The following is a 22,753-nucleotide window of genomic DNA, read 5'->3' on the forward strand; positions in this document are numbered from 1 at the left end:
ATGGTAAAATAAGAGTTGCTTTCCACCTCCCCCCACAGTGTCTCCCCCCTAAAACCTATTCTATTATATTAACACTTTTTCACTGTCAATTTAGTATGAAGAATACCAGCGAGGGGTTTCCCAGGCTATCCCTGTTGTGATGTGCACACACATACTGTACATACACACACTCACACAAACACATTCACACCGCAAATGGCATTGTCTTGGATAAAAATACTGTGACATCTCACAGTTGAATTTTATCGTTTTTCTGCTAAATGTTCTAACATGACTTAGGCAAAGTAATGCAGAACTGCGCTTTAGAATGTGTACAATCAACTGCTAACAACTGGCACATTACAGACAGCATTAACTAGTCCAGTTGAACTGATCCTTTCACTCACACTGACTATGATAAAACTGAACCTACAATATTTAGCAATAATTTATTACCTCAGTTAAACCTGGCCCTCAAGAATATTTAGTCTTTATTATCATCCTACTAAAAAGACACCCACCACCCGATTTCACCAAAGTGTTTTACGCTCACTTCAAGTCTCAGTGGGAAGTGATTCATGGTTTTATAACGGCTGAACTTCAAGCCTGTGCATATTCTGCCCTCACACATAAAGTTTAAATCTCAGTGATGCATAGATCACCGTCTGAAGAATGAGATGAGGTGGGGAAAGGAGCAGGATTTTACCTCTTTGTGGGCTTCGCTGGAAACACGGTTAGTGTAGCGCAGGACCTCCAGCTCCATATCGGTCTTAATCAGGCGACTGCAGGAGGAGAGCAAAACAAGAGTCAAGGGCGTCACTCCTCTCTGTGTAGATTAGAGTCACTGCTGACTCTGCCAGGTGTGTGTGGCTGTTTCCCGATGAACAAACACTCTGCAGTCTGCTGAAGGAGTAAGTAGGAAGAAGTAAGAGAGCCGTGAGATTCGGGGTATCCCACTCAGCCTTAATCATTCTGATTTATGGCCAGGAGCTACAGCAGGGCACATATCTGAGAGTACCAGGATGTCTTTTTCTCACGTTTTAAGTGTGGTGGTTCCACAAATGCACTAAACCTTTGAAATTAAGAGAACAACCATGCTGCATGGTGGAAAACATTCGCAAAAAGCGCCCCGTGGAGATCGGTTCAGTTACTATCATTCTTGTGGACAATCCGAGCTTTCGTCTCCATCATCAAGCTAATGCTGCCTCAATCACTGCATTCAAATAATGGCTCAGAGACAACTGCTTGCAGAAATCACTGTCAGTTTCCTCACGATCAAGAACACACAAGCGATGCAATTCTCCTGCTCTGCAAATGATTCAGTTCTTCACATTAATGGGGAACAAGGCTTTTTGTTTCTAAAGTTACCCAGGAATAAACATCACAAACTGAACATACGATAAGCTGCAACCAATGGTTAAAATGATGAAAACAGCCATTTCTCTAGACTAAATAGCATCTGACAGATTTTTATAGCGTGCCACATGATTACAGTGCTTGATCAAGCATGTTTCTGAATATACATGTCTCTGAATATATAGTGCTGTGAAAAAATAATTATCCTCCTTCCTGATTTCCTCTATTATTGCATATTTGTCACACTAAATGGTTTCAGACAGAATGTAATTAGACAAAAGGAAACAGAGTAAACACAAAACACATTTTAAAATTATTATTTCATTTATATAATGAAAAAAGTTATCAAACACCCATATCACCCATGTGAAAAAGTAATTCCCCCCTTAGTTACTCAAACAATTTCCCAAATTTAATTTATAATTAGATTCAGCTGACTGAACACAGCCAGACTAGATTTCAGCCAGGCCTGTTGAAAGTAAACCTGACTTACATTGAACCTTACCATCAGAATTAAGTAGTTACCACAAAGTTCCTACAAGCACTACACCAGAAGAGATGAGAAAAAACCTGTTGAAATATATCAGTCTGGAAAGGGTTACAAAGCCATTTCTACGGCTCTGGGACAATACCACCAAACCACAGTGAGAGCCATTATCTCCAAATGGGGAATGCTTGCAATGGTGGTTGGCCTGCCAAAACAGGCACAGCGACAACTCAACTCAATTTTGTGATCAGGAAGTCACAAAAAATGCCCGGAGAACATCCTAAGAGCTGTAGGCCCCTCGGCCTCAAAAAAGGTCACAGTTCATGACTCCACAATAAAAAAGAGACAGGACAAAATGGGATTTGTGGCAGGCAGAAACTACTGCTAATCAAGAGAAACATCAATGCTTGTCTTAGACAAGGTTCCCTTTGTCTAATATTACATTTTGTCTAAAGATTTGAACCCATTCAGTGAGACAAAGATGCAAGAGGAAATCAGGAAGGGTGCAAATACTTTTTCATGGCACTGCACATGGTTATCTGACTCAGTGAAATGCATGCTATTAAAGTCTATATTCACTCTTAAACACCAGATGTGCCTGAGTGCTGGGGTTTCCTATTTGGGAAATGTCAGTTCCCCAGGATGGATCTGTTCCTGCACCCTCTTTGATAATCTTTGGTAATAAGACAAAAGAGGGAAAAATACACAAAGTTTGTGGCAGAGTGCGGTGTAACCACAATGAACTGGCTCCCCACAGAGCTATAAACATCTGAGCCTAATGCCCAGCGCAGCCAGGCAAGCACGGACACCATTACAGCTGAGTGGGCCGGCTCAGGGTGCTGCCTGGGAGGCTGGATACAGCACAGACACCTTGGCTTCTGTGAGCGGCCAGCAATTACCTCCCATTGTAAACATGGCCACAGCATCTCACTGCTGGAACCAATGGTAGGAAATTGAAACCACGCAACATTTTCATATTTAAGTGTTAAAGATGATATAGTAAAATAACATTGTTCACACTCAAATTTTTTTAATCCAAATATTTCATATTGGCATATGTTTCCAATATGCTACTCAGCTCAAATGGGTACCATATCAAACAAAACACAACAAATGTAATGGTGCTGGACGGAGGGTTTTTTTATTGTAATGTCATGAAATATGCTCATTAAAGGGATAGCTCACTTTCAGGAGATACTATTTCAGTTTTAGTGTAAGCTTTTGAGTAGCCTAGACAGACAGACAGTTTTTGTGACCAATAAAGGATATTTTTGATACCAATGGAAGTTTCTGATGACCTGGCAGCTTTACAAAAGTTGGTATGGGGCATCGATGGATTTATGACTAGCTGTGACTAAAAACAGACACTAGACAGTCCTCTGTAATGGCCAGTCAGTTAGCCCACTGCTTAATTAATGTCACATTTGAATTATTCCCTATTTGGGTACATCTGCCCTTCAACCAGACAGAGTACAAAATCCTTACTTCTTTGCTAAACTTCTTCAAAGCAAATTTGCAATCTATTCAGCTATTTTCTATAAATGTATTCTCCACACCACCTCGGAGTACCAAAATGTTAAGTGATTGTCTTTTACCAAAATTAGTTTTGATCATTGAACTTTCACAATAGCGTTGGTACATAGCTTTTTGTGTTATAACTTGAACTTTTAGAGTTTAAAATATTCTTTCAATGCATCTTGATATGTGACTGTAATATAGCAGGCTTTTTGTCCTTTTCCCTAAAAGGAACCACTACAACCAGGCTCCTGCGGTTTTTCTATCATAAAATGATACGTCTGGAGACCTCAGAGTGCATATTCATTGTCTTGGTGTACTATTTCTCTGAAAACCCATAACAATTTTCATGAAAATTCTCTAATTAGAATATGGTTTTGGGCCATCCCTGTTTGGCCTTGCACTTCAAATTAATCCAGTCACAATACTGAAGTCTGCATTTCCACCCAATGTTGCCCTTGGACAATTTTTGTCTTTCCCCCTCAGAGTTCTTACGGAACATCAACTACTGTAGTAGTCTTGGTTACTGAAGGATACCTGCCAAAAGCACACCAACAAAGTCAATTACGCCTCCTCTTGAAGTCATTCCAGCCATAATGATAGGCAACCAGGTCTGTTCAACAGTTTTATACACAACCATATCCCTGGATATTATTTAACTAATGGAGGAGCCACACAACTGGTTTCCTCTACTCTTTTACTTTTGATCCTGATTAACCCAGGAATTTTTATTTAAAGAACATATAGAATACAGAATACAAGTACACAAAAATATTAATATGAAGCACCCAAGAGGCCCTACTCAAAAGGCTATGCAAATATGCAAAGTGGGACGACTGCACAGAAACATCAATGGAAAACTGTAATGTGAAACAAACACATCACAGCGTCTCCTTAATTCCTTTGCATAATGCTTGTTCAGCTGTCACACAGATTGACTGTAACTTTGTTCCACTCATTTGAGAGGGTAGAATTAACTGTACAAAACATTCACTGCAAAGAGATGATTGCATTACTTACAGTACTTAGCAGAACAACTGATATGCCACGTGTTCAATATTTAATCCATTTATACAACTTCATATTGAAGATATTCTGGTTAAGTACCTCGATCAGTGATATGGAGTAGCTACTGTACGATGTTCCCACAAGCTAAGGGATGCACTCAGTGTAAATATCATTATAACACTGCCTAATTACTGTTAGCACCTATATGGAATCATTCATGTTGCTAAAAATACTATTTTCAATATCTCTCATGACCTCACCTCTTCGCATGACACTTTGCTTGTCACGCTCACGGGTGTGTCCTTAATGGAGGAGTGCGTGGGGATAAGGATATGAACTAAAGACTATATATCACAACATACAGTAATTCAAAGAGATGTAACTGATCGTCCACAAGGACAGGGGCATTTGATCTTAAATCACAATTCTCAAAATGGCATTTTAATTAGCCATTTATTTAAAAATAAAATATGAATTTATTTTTTTTCAAGTGATAATTGTCAATGTTTCCTTAAACTTGCATCTGAGACTTTTAATGAGGATGTGCAGTTCACACAAGCTAGCTTCTGATATAGAGATCAAGAGGTGTCCACGTCTAGTATAAAGGTTTCACAACCTCAGAGTAGTTTATTCTCATACAAGAGTTTTTCTCATAAAAGAGGAACTCAGTGGAATGCAATTCAGAATTTTCCCAGGTATGTTTGTTGCACATCGTCACCCTGAAAGGGACATCCCTGTGGGGAAAACTGGAGGAGGTCTGGAGGCAAAGCCACTCAACATGAGCGGCAGTACCTAAACCACGTGCTCCGTAGAGGCGAATACGCACAGACGTACAGGAGCTCTCAGATGAGAGGGGATGAGGAGGAGTGATTGTGATTCCCTGGTGTGCTCTGCCATCAGAGCGAGCTTCTATCACAGACACATATGTCCCTTTTGTCTTGAGGCAAAAGGATCCCTTTGAGAATGGAGATAAGAGGCAGCAAGGACATCCATGGGGGGGAAAGCATATGCATCAAAAGAATGAGATGCTGTTCAGGGAAGGAACTGCAATGGTCTTATTGAACCAACTATTGAGAAGCAGGTGGTTTAGAATGGAGACACCTTTAAACAGTTGCTTCTTAATTTTTTTAACTACTAAATGTGTCAATAATGTGACATTTATTCATATACAAGTACAAAAAGACAGAATATATTAAGTAGAATATATTTAAGCAATAAGGTACTAGAGGCAGTGCTATATTGTCGATATAGTCACGGCTAAAAGGCTTTGTTAGGCACGACACGTAGCAACCCATTAGCCATGCCTGTATTTACAATATAGCAATTGCCTCAAGTGCCTTATTACTTTTATAAAACATAAAAATAACAAGGATACATTTTCCATTAAAACATTATTTTTATAAGTAAATTAAGAAAATGTAGTAAATGTCAGTGTAGCCTTCTTAGCTAGTTAGTGATTTTTATTTTATCATATTAATCACATTTTTAGGAACACAAGGTGAACAGGTGTGTTGCATCAAAACATGTACTTTATTGTGGATTTTAGCATGGCTTCAGAAGTTGTTTGATAAATTAGCATACATCCAGGACCAGAGCTATTGCGTTCATAAAATTAAAATGAAGGAGGTAGAGGAAGAAAAAGAAGAAAAGGAAGAAGAGGAAGAAGTGGAGGAGGAGGAGGAGGAGGAGGAGATGGAGAAGGGAGAGGATGAAAAATCAACTTTCTTATTTCATCATGAATCCAGCCTCAAAGACTACAACTCTCCATGGACTTACCTCCCTTAACTGTTTCATGTGCTGAATTCCACAAACTAGAGTTTCTGACTTAAATGAGTGCACAGGGAATCTGTGAACACTGCTCCTCGGTTCCAGAAAATCTGATCCACCATTTTAAATGTAATATCAGAAAGATTTCCCTCTGCTGTCTGGCACAGTTCAATGTCATTAATCATGGCAGCTCATCTTATCTTTTCAATTCTGAATCCAGAAAGTATCCACACACTTAGAACACCGTTTTATTAAATTAACATTATCATCATTCCAAAAGCTGAAAGAAAACCTTTCCCTCCCTCAAAAGCCATACTAGTAGTCACATCCTTGGATAAAAAATAAAGTACTTGAATAAGCACTTGAATAAATCAGTGCCCTCCTCCCTCCTTTACACACATCAATCCAACCTATCAAGACAGAAAAATATATTTCCGTAAAACCTACTTTCATGAGGAAAATGCACACCCCTAAAAAAAACGTAAAATTGCTGAAAAGGAAAAATGGGTGCTCGACACTCTCCAGCTATACTTTTCCATCTCATTCTGTAATCATTCGAAACTACCACTCATGGTATTTAAGTACACAAAGGCTACTGCATACAGAGGGTCTGCATTACATTCGACTCAAAATATTAAAATCTTCTGTACTGTAGACAGTGGAACTGCTTTCAGAGCCTCTGGCTTTGCAAACCTGTTCCAGCAGTTTCAGTATGAGTTAAGCAGTACAGCATCTCAGGTTTTGGACCAGTCTCCCTCCTCCTTTTGCTACCTGGTTCCCAAGGGATCAATTTAAAGCTCACGCCCCGCAAGCCCAAGTTCCTGCTAGTCTGCTCGACTCTGTGAAGAAAAGCTGAATTCTACACCACTGGAATCTTGAAAAATAGCTGCAGTGACTGTTTGCATAAACTAATGACTGAATGAATCTCATTAGAATGATTAATACACAGGGGAAAAACAGAATTAAAGCCAACTTGACAACATTCCATGCCTCACCTGGATCTTCGCTCATGTGCTCATGACTCATTTATGTGCACATCCTGTTCCTGTGGCCTTGTGTTTATCTATTTTCAAATTCATCTGGTTGCTATGCCTTCAAACAGAGGATCTTTAACAGTGAAGCTGTGTTTTCGAGTCTCTTTTTGCTTGTTCCAATGCTGTAACTGTAATGGTCCAGACATTCCAGACCTATGCTGTCATTACTGTTTTTGTCCTTGAACAGAAGTCCCACTTCTGCAAATGTGTCCTTGTATGTAAGCAGTCGTGTTGGTAATACTCAACTGTAAATACAGGGTTTATAGTATGTCTAGTGCCACAATGGGAATTGGGGAGACAGTGGGGGTGGGACAGAATGTTTTGGGGTGGGGTGGGGACAACAGCTACAAAGATAGGGGATGGGTGAGGGAGCATACCAAGGACATCTACTTACCATATTAATCAGTACTTACATGTGTGTCTTTTTTGTAAGGTATGCAACCAAAGCTTGAGATCAAATATGAATTGCTAGCAAAACTATTTGCATTGAAAACAAATATATTAATACTATTTTCGTTTGCGTGTTGAAATTTTGGTAGCATGTTGAAATTATGGTTGCATGTGGAACATAATCTTGTGGGTAGGATCTACGCAGAGCTGTACGTGATGCACTTCTATTGGTCAGTCTACTTTGGAGTGAAATTTTGGAAACACCCACTTGTCTTTCCTACATGTGCCTATAAAAGTCAGTGGCCACAGGTCACACGTTGTTCTTGGGCAAGATTACGCAGAACCTTCTGTTAGCTTAAGCTACATTGTCACCAAGCTATGATGTGGGTGATCTATGTTGTCTAACAAACCCATTCTCTCATGGATGCTTTCTTTGAAAGAATCCGGTTAGTGGGAGAAGAATGTGGTGTAAAGAATATGGTTAGCGTTTTTGGAATTTCTGTGTTACCTTTTGATCAGGCTAGTCTCGTCAGCCACTCAGAGCAGCAATTAGGCAAATGTACTGTATGCATATCAAAAATTTCATACAGTCTGGCACCCAAACCCACTAAGTTAAGCTGGGTAATTTTATTGACATATTGTCATACTAATATGGTACTCTGTGTTGATCTAGCCATTTGCCATATGGTGATTTACTATTTTTTGTAGCAGTACCCCAATGATATTCCAGGCTAAAACAAGAGATAACACCACTCAGACTAGCTAGCACTCTATAACATATAGACCTACGTAGATGCTAAGAGTGACGAACAAAACTAGTGTGAACAAAAGACAGCACATAAATTCATAAAACAGAAACCACATAGATTCTTAAACAGCATCCATAAGAGCATGCATTTTGAAGATTACATAGCTTGCTGACGACAGAGCATAAGCAAACAGAAAGTTCTGTGTAGCGTATACCAGGTGTCTCCAACTGTTTTTCTTTTACTCCAGAGCTACAGTACTTTTGAAAAAAAAGTGACCGTGAGCTACTAGTTACTCATTTTATGTATTTTAATGTTCATGTTTGAGTGCACTGATTTCAGGTAAGAATGTAATACTAGTTCTCCATTAAAAATAGGTGGAAAGGGAGAGAAATAAAATTACTTTTCACCATCAGTGGAATATACTCAGCATGCTGAAATACGGTTTAACTTTTTTCTTTCAGGGTTTGGTAAACAATGATTTCTGCCTTATGAATCGCCTTTATTTCCCTTCTCCAAGGACAGGCTGCCAGCGGCAGAGTTGCCAAGTCTGCTTAAAATATGCGATGCTGGGCTTGTTTTTTAAGTCACTTGAGAAAGATCTTAATTCTCGAGTAGCGTTTTTTTTTGGACTAGTTGTAACATAATCTGGGTACATGTTGTGAAATCTAACATTTAAGGTTACTGGTGTGCAATGACACTAGCTAGATTTTTAATTATTCATTTAAATTTTAAATTTAAAGGTACTGTATATTTTTGCTTTCAATAAAATGTTTCAATTTTTTGATTGTAGCGTTAAAAGGTTTGCTTGCATAATAAAGACACAAATTTTACTTTAAATAGGAGACCACCAGAGAGGAAAGGGCACAGGATAGGACAATAAAAAGGACAGTACTCACCATTCAACAATTACAGGGTGTAGGTGAACATTATTCACTTGGAATCTGAAATGCAAGAAACATTACAGGTGTTCAAACACTAACCAATTGCGCCAATACGCTGTAATCAGAATCAGAATCAAAAACAGGTTTATTGCCAAGTAGGTTTTCACGTACAAGGAATTTGCTATGGTCTGATGATGTATAACAATAAACATACAATAAAATAAACATAGTGCAAGGATAAACATAGTGCAAGGGAAAAAGTGTTATAAGAATAAGTACAAGTACTATTACTATATGTCTGTTTGGTGTCCGTGGGGGTCAGGCTAACAGACTGTAAACTACAGAAACTTAAATGCTGTGTAGAAACAAACAACTGAGAAAGAGCTGGTAAAACTCACTCAGCACAAGGCAATGGGAGAAAATCTAAAGGACTCTAAAGTAAATATAAACACATCTGCATGTACTTTTCAGTGACAAAAAACAATTTACATACTAATGGATTATAAAGGGCTGTGGGCAAGCAAGGAAACATGAAAGTTGTTTACATCAGGCAAAAAGGCAAATTCATCATGACCAGATCCGGAGTGTGTATTCTATCAATCTGCAATGTCCTCCCATTGAAATATGAATTCATTATTCTATTACAAAATGCATTTTAATGCATAAGTCGAGAGCAATAAAAATACATTTTACTTCAACTGTGACTCAAGTTCCTAGACTTGACTCACTCACTCACATTTTCCTTTCAGTGAAAGGATATTGCCTTGTAAATAATTTAACTTACAATTTCTTTGTGCATCAGATGATGCAACAATACTTTTTTCAATAACTTGATATTAAATTTACATCATTCCAAAAAAAGAGTGTGGCATTAATACAATATAAAAACCTTCTATGTCTAAGACCTTCACATAGAATTATATGCTGAACAGGGAAGGCACAACTTGTATTCCATTTTGGAAGTATACATTAAGCTTTTCAATGCCCTTATTCATCATGGACATTTACTGAATAATTCCATTCACTTGCAACACAGAGAAGCATAACTGAATTTGGGTGTAGTTCTCTTCAGCATATGAATGCCTTTGAATTAGATTTTTTAAAGAGTTTTTAGCTTTGTTGCTTTAGCAGTATATTTAAGGTCATATTTGTCTTGCTGTAGGATGAAACGCAATTCAACAAGTTTAGAAGCATTTGCTTAAACTTGAGCAGATAAGATGTTTCTGTACAGTTCAGAATTCATTCTGCTACTGCTATCAGCAGTTACATCATTAAGACAAGTGAGCCAGTACCTGTAGCAGCAATACATGCCCAAACTATAACACCCTCACCATCATGTTTCATAGATGAAGTGGTATGTTTTGGATTGTGGCCAGTTTCTTTTGGCCTCCACACTCTGCGCTAGCTAATACACTGACACAAATGAATGTTGGTCTCATTTGTCCACAAGACTTTTTTCTAGAACTCTGAAGGAAGGTCTCATGGCCTCTATGTGATCATGTGATTTGTTTTCTTCATTACATGGAAGCTGCAAAGCCTTATCAGCACCCAATAGATATCGGTGATTTTTTTTCTGAGAAGCATTTCACATGACCTCTGACCTTTGGTTGTTTACCACCACCTCAGATACAATTAAAGAAAACAAATTTAAAGATCGCCTATACGCTCCATGGCAGCAATTATTCTTGTAAGGCTTAAAAAATGGCAATTCATTATTTCATGCAGCCCTAGAATTGAATATACTGTTGCATACTTATACATTACATTGCACCACTGATTTTCAAAATGACTATTCATAGAGTGTCTGTTAAATACCATTAAGTGTTGTTGCTGATTTCTTTGACCCATACCACATTAATACAGTACTATGAGGCCAAGGATCAATTTACTGATCCAACTTTATTGAAAAAGAAACACTTTCAGATGCTACTGAGGGTTTTCATCTGTAGACTGTTAGCAGACTCTATACAAAAACATACTCTAAATTAACTGCTTCTGATTTTAAAAAGGAAAGGCTAATAAAGCAAGTGTCTGACTGCAAACCACACGTGTCCCTTCGAAGTTGTGAAGCAATCGGATTATTCTGCGAAAACATATTGTGAGCTGGTAGAAATGTGGAAGTCAAGGAGGAGGCCAGATTCAAAGTCCAGTAAAACTAACGGTGGTACAGATAAGTGGCCACACTGTGAGCATGAATCGGCAAGATAGAAAATAATGTTTCCAAGAAAAATGAATTTAATTTCAAATGTAACCACTTAAAATGTGACCTAATGAACTTGTTTCTAAGAGCAGTTTCAAACACTAACAAAGCCCAAAAATATAGTGATATCCAAAATAAATATGTACCCAAAAAAAACCTACCGACTGATTCCTTCGAATGAGGCTTCGCGGCAGGTGCTCCCACTGTCTGTATTTTGTCCACGCTGGAGGGGCAGAACACAACATGCTAAATGAATATGCGGGAGAGTAGCGCAACTCTGCTCAAAAATTACAGTACAGTAGCTACAGAGAAAAAATTCCTGATCTGAAAAAACTCTGAGCTGCAGTCAACAGTTAAATTAAATTAAATAGCAGAATAGCAATATCTTTCAGTCCCAGCCATGAAAGCTTCCTAATCACTGAGTCAGTGGCTACTAGCACTAAAGTATGTTTTCAAGACATGGTTGTCAAAGGAAGACTTCAGTGCATAACATACAGCATGTGACTTTCAAAAATTGGTCTTTGGAAGAATGTATTATTCTCTTCTGCATTTACCAACAACACCAGGTCAAAACCTAGTAGGACTATATGTCTGAACCGGCCGACCAATGGTGTAACTTCATAACTCGGCCGACCAATGGTGTAACTTCATCACTCAGTCACTCAGTCACAGACATTCGCGTTTGTAGGGCTGGCCCCGCTGTTGCGGTCCAGCCAAAAAACACAGATACATATGATTAAAAAAAAAATGTGTGTCCCATTACTAATGCAAATCGGACTTTGAAAAGATTAAAGAGTACTGGGTGCTCGTTTTCTTTGCGGCCCAGTAACGTTTCTGGCATTAAGAACTTGCACAATTTGGTGGAAAAGTAGCACAAAACACTGACAAAGAGCACCTACAAAGAATGCAAGTTGAATAAGCAAAGCTCATCCGAGCCATGGGGTCTCAATAAAAAGTTAGCTCAAGGACCTGAATTTGAAGACAGATCTAACTACTGACTTGTGAATGTGCATGTAAATTAAAATGGATCCAAACCAACAAAAAAAAGGCCCACTGATTACAGTGAATCTTTGCACAGACTGGGGTAGTGAAGGAAGAGATCAAGAAGAACCTTAAGCCTGATAAAGATTTCCAGAGGTGAAAGAGAAGGTTGGAGGGAAGAAAAAAAAATCTTTCTAATCAGGATGGCAAAGACTTACCAGCGTAAGGAGAACTGTTGGATTCATTTTGGCCAAAACATCAGCAATCTGCAAGAAGGACAAAAAAGAAAATGTTTCAGAATAAAATAATCTGAGGACAAAATATTGAGGGAAAAAATGTCGTATTACTGTCCGGTGCTGCAGACAGAAAATTCACTCTAATGAACAGTGATATGGGCAATGGCGACAATGACATTGAAATGTTAAATGACAAAGCTCAGAGGCTCCAGGCACTCTTTATTGCTGCTCTACACAAAGCATAAATGTCAGGTTACACAGCCCCGACTCGTAATATATCCATGGGGACTATGATGAATTAAGAGAATTAGCATATCTGGAGGGTGATGGTGCATCTCCACAAATTACTGCAAGCGGCCAGAGAAAGAATTACTACTGAGAACAATGGCCAAGCTAAAAAAGAATGAAAAACCAGTTTTTCATTCTGTTCATGAGGCTGAATAACTGTTGACACTGAAGGAGCATAATTTAAGGTTAAGCAAAGTTTTCAGCTATATCTCCACCAGAAAACTGCACACACAATGCTTTCTTTTGGAACCCTTGGTCATTGTTATGCCAAGTTTCGTCCTGACCTTTTTTCTCAAATACAGCCTCTTTGAAACATTTCTACAATTGATTTGCACAAGCTGCCACTTGTTTTATGACTGTAACTCACAAGAGAATAGCATATCCTTTATCTGTTATCATGAACTATAACATACAACATATTCGAAAGATGTGCATCTTCTTTTGACATTTGAAAAACGGAAAGTAACTAATGCATTAGTCAGACTGGCTGATGATAATTTTAAGAAAACGGTTCACCTATGGGGAAAAAGCAACAGAAATTCTGGACTTTACTGATCTTACCTCCACCTCCATATACTCATAATTTCTTAATTCCTGACTAGAATATTCTGGTGCCTTTTGCATCAATATAGGGCAACTAGCAAAGCATCAAGATTTTTTTTTAAACATTGGTGGTATTTTTCCATTTAACAATGACAGCTGAAAATACATGGTTTTAATTTTCATCTTTACATTGGGTGAAGAAGCAGTTTCCGTGAATTACATGTGAACACCATTATCAAGTGCACAGCGTGTACTCAGTACATATGAAATCAGTGCATATGAAGATACAAAAAAAAAATACATGTGTGATGTGACTAACCACATGGATAAATGATTGCATGAATTCTCTGAAGAACGAATTAGACAACTTGCATATTAAATATGCATCATCCTATATGTACATAAACAGTCAGGGAATAATCTTGAGTCACCAAATCTGCCTGCTTTTAGAGGACGATGCACTGAAGGCAATACATTGAAGGCAATGCACATGATACCAACTTATATAAACAGCAACAATCTGTAAACAAACATCTGAATGTCAGTTTAACTTCTCAAAGACTCATTAATCTATTTATTTCTTTAATCACACAGAAAATTCCTACTTACAGAATTAAGTATTAATTGGAGCCTTCTTTCAAGCCCTGTTAAACAGCTACAGCATTCAGTGTTACGCCACACTACACAGGACTGTTTTTATGTTTCTGAAAAGATTTGGAAAGGCTTTTGCACTTGTACAAATTTGACATCAGTTCAAATTTCTCTCAAGTCAGGCGCTTCATCCCAGATCAAAAGAAAACCTTAGGTAAAAAGGTCAAAGTAAAAACCATATTTATATTTGATTGCTAAAAGTTGCATCATCTATGTAAAAAATAATAACATAAAAATGTTTTTTTGAATACTCGTCTTGACTGAAAAGGGTTTGAGATAATTTAATTATGTTCAAAAGCAAATTGGTAAGGTGCAACAAATTTAAATTAAAAAAGCACAGATAAAGGTTGCATTTAGATTAATTATTTGAATTTAAATTACAACAATATCTACGGGCACATTTAGCTCAGTACAGTTCCTTTAGCACATTCAAGAAGTAAAGCATGCAAGTGGAGTTAAGCAGCCATAAATGCATATGTTCAACACTAATCATAATATATTTTTCCATGTTTTCCATGTTACCTAAATTTCCAGACTTCTCAGAGGATGTTAATCAAACCAGACTACATACACTCACACATAGGTTAATGTTATTCTTGCTAATAAATTCAAAAAGACTGATATAATATTTGGGTCACTTCATGCCAAACCAAAACAGAAAATCAGATTTCAACACCCACCATCTCAGACTGTTCTATAGTTAGACACATCTTTGGGAAGCACTCCTGCAACATTCTGTTGAAAAATAATTTGGTTTCTGAGAAATTGAGCTATTTTATGGCACCCGCATTGAACATTTTTATTTCATATGATTCATAAACGTCCGATTTGCACTGCTCTGTTTGACTGTGAAAAGTAGAAAAGTAGAAACTTATTGAATGAATGGAGAGTGTGAATCATCTTTAACATCATCTAATGTTCAATTTTCCCAGATTCAGATATCTACTTTTGGAACGCAGTAAAATTTAACAAATTGTCTGAAGATTCATTTTTTCCCCATACTCTCTTACTTTTTGGCTCTTTCTCAATACTTTCTATATACTTTCCAGATCTGTATAGGAGCATGACATGTACATGACATAACATGTAATTGTGTTTTCTGTTTTTATTTATTTGCTTTAATTTATCTCCATCTGCATTGTAATTTTTTACTATACAGGTCATTTTCTGTGTGAAAAAAACACATCAAAACAAAAACAAAAAAAGCAGGCTAGCGATATCTGAGTAGATTACCATGGTGACACACACTTGTGTTCCAGGCTGGCTACGCTTGTTTGGTAGAAGTGCTGGAGGGATACAGAGTGACAAAGTAGACTGACGTGACCCTTGCCTTAACATGAAAAACACCTGTATTGCACAGAGCACAAAGTGCACACAGCTACAGTATGTTATGCGCTAAATGATTTTATCCAGGGTGACCTATGGAGCATATTTATCTCAGGCATAAAACCATTCAGGTAGAATCTGCGAGCAACTGGTTTATTGTGTCCAAAGACACATGCAACGGCGCTCAGCTATTAAAACCCCTTCAGACAGATAAGAGATAATTGTGATAAAATGTCCCTCCCTCAGTTACTAGTTAATAGTCCTAATGGACTACACTGCTGAATGGCCAGTCTGTTCTTTAGACAGGAGGCATAAGGCATGTTGGCAATGCAATACTGAGTCTGGCAGGCAACGAAAGACAGAGGTCGCAGTGACTGAATTTACTGTGAGAGGCAAAGGTGGGGCATAAAACAAACCACAATCTCAGCGACTGCCGCAGAGACAATTCACCAAAAAAAAAACAGACAGCAAGCGCAAGTTATTTCATCGGCAAAGATAACAGGACAGCGCTGAAGGCCGAGGCCCGCACAGTCATAAAAGTGAGACAAAGATTTGTGTCTGCGTTCAGAAAGCCGCCGCTGCTTTGTCAATAGATCTGTTAACGGAACGGCTTCGTCTCACCTTAGAAATAACTCCATTACAAGAACTGTCACGAAGCCCGGAAGAATGAGAAGCAACCAGGGAGGCACCGGAATGAACGCGGGCAGAGCCAGTGCACAAAATGGAGACACCCGAGTGAAGTCACTGAACAGGGTGCTGGGCCACCGCGTGGAGAGGCTATTGATGATATTGACATCACATCACACTTCCGCAAGAAAATAAACTTATGGTTCATTGATAGAAGTAGAAAAATCTGCCTCAGGAGTTGTACCACAATATCCCAAATCCCAGCTGGGTTCAGATTTGTTAACTGATGGATATTGTGCACTGTGAAAGAGGTCATAATCATCTTGAGTGACGGGGCAGTTCGACGACTGACATCATCCATGTCTCCTCAGGGTGTGAGTACACCAGCACCATGCTAGGAATATGCGCCCTGCTCTACCAAGGAATGACCAGAACACTTCACCATGGCAACACAGTTGGCATTCAATTTCTTCTTTACTACTTGTACACTAAAAAAGGAGGTACTGGAAAATGAACCAAACTGCAACCCTAAGATAACAACAAGGTTGTCCAGTTCTGGACAGTACTGTTTTCTGCATCTTTTGATTACATCGGAAACAGACAGTACAGCGCTGTGAAAAAGTATTTGTCCCCTTCCTGATTTCCTCTATTATAGCAAATTTGTCACACTGAATGGTTTCAGATATATAAACAAAATGTAATATTAGACAAAGGTAGACTCAGTAAATACAAAACACATTTTTTGAAATTATTATTTCATTTATAAACAAAATGACACTTGGGAGAGGTTAAAAAAACTCTCCAGGAGAATGGTAAAATTTGTGATAAAACACTGTATTGAAGGGTTTGGCAAAGTGAATTTGAGCGTCTTTCTAAATGAGCAATCATTAAAAGCCTCAGAGACTACACTAAAAGTTTTTGATGTGGAAACTTAAATGAACCATGATTTGCTTTTCCATCAGACACTTAGAACCATGTTTGGACAGCTTAGTGCACCTAAGGGGGAGGCAAGGGCGTGTGTGCACTCTCTTATTAATTTGGTGGATGACTGAAATTGCCAGCTTTGGCCAGCAGGCTCGCAGTGGGGGGGCATGAAAGAGAGACGTCCTCATTTCCGCACCTAGGTTACTACCTCAGTTGGCCTCCCACAGTGTGTTTGCACAAGCTAAGCATGCATGAAAAGAAGCACTGGCTTAACTTTGCAAGTTTCAGAGAAGACTCTGAGGCAACGGGTACAGGCACACAAGTTGGGCATTCCAACATGGAAGAAAATAGGAGTAAAAGTGCCTGTGCATACACTCCCACACTTTGTAATATTAAATCTGCTCCTGCTTAAAAAAAAGCTAATTACACTTTGAATTCAGGGGCATTGGTGCAAGAGATTTGGACCTGTGCCCTGCTTAACACTTTGGATGTTAAATTCAAGTTTTTTGCCCAGTTTTCTTTTGTATTTCTACTGTAAAGCATCTTTGTGACAAATAAACTGAATAGAATTTAAACCAGGACAGAAATTGCGTTGAAATAGTCCCTGTTTGCAACCACGCCCCCACACTTCACACCTCACAGCCATGTGCTTCTCTCTCAACCACCCCACCCCCTCACCCTCATAGAACTGCTTAAAAATGGAGACATTGCTTTATCTTGCTGTTTAGAGTTAGTCAGAGTCGGGAGGAAGAAAGCAGTTCTTCAGGGGGCTTAACATTAGCCAGTACCATCCAATTAAACATAAGGCAAATAGCTTCCAATATGAGCAGGAGCTGAAGAAGCCTGTAGTACAGGCCTGGCAGAGCATCACCAGATACTGGATGATGTCTATGGGTCCCAGACTGTAAGCAGTCACTGCATGCAAAGGATATACGACAACATACTAAACATGACTACTTTCATTTACATAACAGTAATATTACCCAAACATTATGGTGCCCTGAAATGGGGGGACTAAGTATAAAAAGTTCTGTAATTTCTACATGGTGAAACCAAAACGTATAGAAATACAGTAGCACGGTGCACCTAAACTCTCCATCTCCCTGTATTTATGGCCTCGCCACCTCCTGGCCGTTTCTGCACCACTGCCAGGAACAGCAGCCGCGGCAGCAAACTAACAAGCTTGATGCAGCGGCAATCATTCAATCAGGGGCAACAATCTTTCAATCAGAGGCAACCAGGCGTCCCTCATTACCTGCCCCAGCTGTCGCTCGTCAACTCCACTCGAGGGGGAACTTAAAAGCGGCCAGAGCTCGCTCTCCAGAAAGCTCGCTTAGACTCCCAACTCACACTGACCCCCTGTGCGATTGCCTCACGGAGACGGATAACGAAGGCACGTGCTCGGGCGAATCCTCGCCGTAAAGCCTCCCTGTGTCTCCTGAAGCCGCCTCGCCGCTCTGCTCGAGGAGCCGTCTTCGCCACTGAACCCAGCTCCTCCCGAACCCCAGCGCTCCCCTGGCCCTGGCCTCCTTCCTCAGTTTCACCTTTTCCGTGTCCGCCCTAGCTGTCATTCACTTGGCAGCACAACAGCACTTTAATAAAAAGCTGAGAATCTGCACTTTAATCACGTGAATTGTTTGATTACACATTTAAAATTGAGGAGTACAGACCAAAATCAAGAGAAAAAAGTCTTTGTCCTAAACATTACTGAGCTAACAGTAAGTATAGACAACAAAAAGCATACAATTTATGATTTCTTTCAACCATCAAAAGAAACAACATGTGGTGATTGACGGTGAGAAGCAAAGGCAATGCTGGAAATTTCCAGTTAACAGAGCCTAGACTACTGTATTATCATATTCATCAAGCTAGTGAGTCATATTCATCAAGCTGGTCTCCTCTAGCTAGCCAGGGGGAGGATGTGTTAGTTAGCAGATCTGAGGTGTAGATCATAAAGCAGAATTAACAGATAGCTCAAATTAGCCAGATTAATAAAAATTTTTTAAAAAGATCAGGCTATATCTGGACGTTACTATTTGAAGACTAGACAATTGCTAATAACAAATTAAATTTCAGCACCGGTAATTACTTCCGGACAGTTTGTGAAAGTTATCTGGAAAATAAAGTGCTTATTTCCTGCTTTGTGATTTAGCCTACCCCTCTGTAGCATGAGTCATCTTTTATCCTCACCAGAAATAATTCAAGCAAGGTCAGTGGCACTCTGCACTGAAACTAACTATAATAATGCCACAAATAACCCCCCCTTACATACCTGGGGGGAATACAATTACAACCTAATGCGTGTCTGGCCTATCCTGTCATAACATGAGGTATATTTATAATTGTTATACTTAATTATAAGGAATACCTAAAGGCCATGATACACAGGCAATATTCTATGGCAATGTAGATGGCCAATACTGTCAGCAAGAAAAGTGGAGATCAGCAAATGGGACAAGGATAACATAGTGGGCTCTAAGAAATTAAAGCATGGTGGAAAAAAATACTACTATGGTCACAATTGCGGGCCAAATTTCCCATCTGCATTGCCTCAAAATGTTGCCGGTGTATAGCGGCATTAATGATTGCGAAGGCAATGACAATCATCTTTAATGGAATTAAAGATGCTAGCCACTTATCAAGATCCCTACTGGGAACAAATGAGCGGATGAATTAATACAAACCCATATACGTTCCCTGGTCCTCTTAGATGTGGAAAAATTAATAAAACTACATTTTAAAAGCTAAAGAATGCAAAAACTGTTAAGTTAGTCTATGCCGAAAAGAGGTATCTGTCAAGGCATAAAATAGGAATACAAGCGGTAGTGGTGTTGAGTTAGCAGTGATGACAGTCTAAGCCTCTGTTTGAGCCAGGAAAAACCTTGAACTTTTCACACAGCTGAAGACACCATGAGCCACAAAATAAATATGAGCTCACTCCGGTGCGTGCCAGTGAATAAAAGCACTCATCTATATTAATGAGGCATGACCAAAAAGTCACTCTCCGAGATGAAAGTCACTCTTTGAGTGCGCATGTCACATTTTTTTTTTTTTTAGAACTTCTCATCTAACATTAGTGTGGTACGGCTCGTCAACTGTACGGTAAGCAAGTTTTCTAGTAATTAAGAACGTTAAAAGTTATTTTCGTCCAGTGGAATGCGAGGGAGAACAACCCCCATGAAAGAAAACAAACGCTGGTATACGTGAGGAAGAAATCTGTTTTGGAGGCTGGATGAAACAGTTTGGGAACCCCCTGCTATGCACTGATAACTTGGGCACTGCAAACAGTATTGTAAAAAGGAAAACTGTTTTGTTGAATAAAACATTCAGACTTTTATAACTGGCAATTTTGAATGTGTTTCTGTCATAGAAAAATAACTGAAATTGCATATGTAGTTTCTGCTCTGTTGCAAAAACCTTACCATAGAACCCTGTAAATAACTATCTACAGTACTGATCTGTAGTTAGGATGCTGTTTAAGAGAAGAACTGTGAATAAAATAATGCAAATTTCCACAAATTGATGACCAGCTTATCAAGGAGTATCTTAAAATTCCCAGCACAAATCAGTTTTACACTGGAAAATTTCTACATATGGGCCTGAATTCAATCAAAGATTTTCTGTAACTTCTAAATACACATTTTTTAATATATACAGTATGCAGTGCGCTCCACAACATATTTTTCTTCTTGATTTGGCTCTGTACTCCATAATTTTAGATTTGTAATAAAACAATTATTATGAGGTAAAAGTGCAGGTTCTCAGATTTAATTGAAGAGTATTTTAATACATTTTGGTTTCAACCTTTAGAAATAACAGCAATTTTTATACATAGCCCTCCCATTTCAGGACGCCATAATGTTTGGGACAATTGCTTCACAGGTGCTTCTGATTAGTCAGGTGTGCTCAATTGCTTCTTTACTGTAAGTATAAAACACCCTTATGAAGAAAGAGAGCACTGGGGAGCTCAGAAATCACAAAGGGCCTGGTAGGACAAGGAAGACCTCCACAAAGGACATAATCATGCCTGATGGAACAACACAGTGCTAACTGGTGGACAAACGGGCCACACCCACAAGCTTTAACCTGAGCTAATAGGTCTGTGTCAAAATGGATTTTCTGAGGCACACTTCTCCATGCTATTTATGCATTTATTTCCTGTTTGGTCAACCCCAAATGGGGGGCCCAGTGAAACAAATAACTTGCTAGATGATGGTGGATCTGCAGAGGGTTTCTAACCGAATTCTTTACTGATTTCTCAGTGCAACAAGCGAAGATTAACTTGTTAGCTAAAGTCCAAAGATTTCCCAGCCAAGAGAAATAATGAAGCTTTGGTTTCTGAACTCTGCTGCACACGGGCATTCCTGAGTAACTTAAGCAGCCCATAAGCTACAGTATGAACTATGGAAGTGTCAATGTGTCCCACTGTTTTCCTCCCTACAACTTATCCACCATGAAATTTTAAACTTCATTTAAATAATACTGGGCCTACGTGCTTTAGGTATGATGACTGTACTAGCTGAGAGTGGAGTCATTGACTCTTTTTTTGAGTATAAATATGACCGCTTGAGTTAACCAATCATTTTTACCTGTTAATTTAATATCACCACCCCTCTGTAAGTGGGGACCACCCACTAATTTATGAAACCGAAGGAGAAATGGCTACGAAGAAAGGCGCTAGCTGTTTTGAAAACAAATCTTTACACTGACTCCCTATGGATCCTTCCATAAAAAAAAAATCAATGGGTGCAGTTTAATTTTGGCGCAACCCCCCCTGCGCAACTTAGCAAAAAAAAAGTGTTTGTCTGCTCAGGGCATTTCTCCACCAGTAGTATTCTTAATGAGATGGAGAACAACGTTGGGTTTTCCTCTAAGGTGATACTAAAACGCAGCAGGCGGAGTTCCATCTATTTGTGACCCGACTGCAAAACATTCAGCCTGTAAGTATCAATGTTTTGCCTATAAATCTTTCATTGATAGATAATCATTTTTGAGATGTAAGAGCAGCGGTGCATTTTGTTTTGTGTACTGCAATTCAATACAATGCAGTCCGTAAAATAAAAACACAATTTTTATTTTTATTTATGGCTCTGTACTCCAGCACACTGGATTGGAAATGAAACAATGAAGATGAGATCAAAGTGCAGACTGTCAGAGTTAATTTGATGGTATTTACATCCATATCAGGTGATCCTGATATCATAAGAATTACAGGTCTGTTATACATAGCCCCTCCACTTTAGGGGACCAAAATGGCAGTATCCTGTATTTGATTTTCCATATAATTGGTTTGAATAGGGTTCGAGTTAAGATGACTATTTGATTTTGCCAGCCTATAATGAGGCAGACTTCATCACTAAAACACCACTATCAAACCATGACCATCTTCCGGCACGATTATTCAAATATGATTTATTAATACCAAACTGCATAAATTTCCAGGGCTGTGCGTGCGCATCAACATTGGTGGCATTATTAAGTCCACAACGTTGCTCAATATAACATCACAGTGTTCCGCTTTGCCCCAGTAACATTCATCATAATATGCAGATTACAGATTCCCTTAAAAAGAATTGAGGGAAAATCATTACAAAAATTGTGAATTGGACAAAATAATTTTAAAAAATCTAGGTAACATTATTGGTAACACCAAATATATAATTAATTAATAACTGGTAGGGTTAAAAAAAAAGATCAAGCAGGTTTCATGTAAAGAACAGGCCAACAGTTTCACCCTCCCTGAAATGAATGACTCCACCAGCTGACTGAATTCAACAGAAAAATCAAGAGAACAAAGATGCATTTAATTTA

General features: G+C 38.7%; 1 protein-coding gene across 1 annotated transcript in view; it reads right to left on the minus strand.

Moving 5' to 3' along the window:
• The window catches only part of pepd (peptidase D), a 71,899-nt gene that overhangs the window by 38,962 nt on the left and 10,184 nt on the right, over positions 1 to 22,753 (minus strand). The window contains exons 5-8 of the mRNA XM_035418079.1: positions 12,566 to 12,613; positions 11,528 to 11,589; positions 9,182 to 9,226; positions 686 to 761 (exon numbers count right to left, since the gene is read on the minus strand). Of these exons, the coding sequence (XP_035273970.1) occupies positions 686 to 761; positions 9,182 to 9,226; positions 11,528 to 11,589; positions 12,566 to 12,613 (231 nt within the window). The remainder of the gene's footprint in view (positions 1 to 685; positions 762 to 9,181; positions 9,227 to 11,527; positions 11,590 to 12,565; positions 12,614 to 22,753) is intronic.

Source organism: Anguilla anguilla, chromosome 5 (assembly GCF_013347855.1).
Source record: "Anguilla anguilla isolate fAngAng1 chromosome 5, fAngAng1.pri, whole genome shotgun sequence".
Lineage (NCBI taxonomy): Eukaryota > Metazoa > Chordata > Actinopteri > Anguilliformes > Anguillidae > Anguilla > Anguilla anguilla.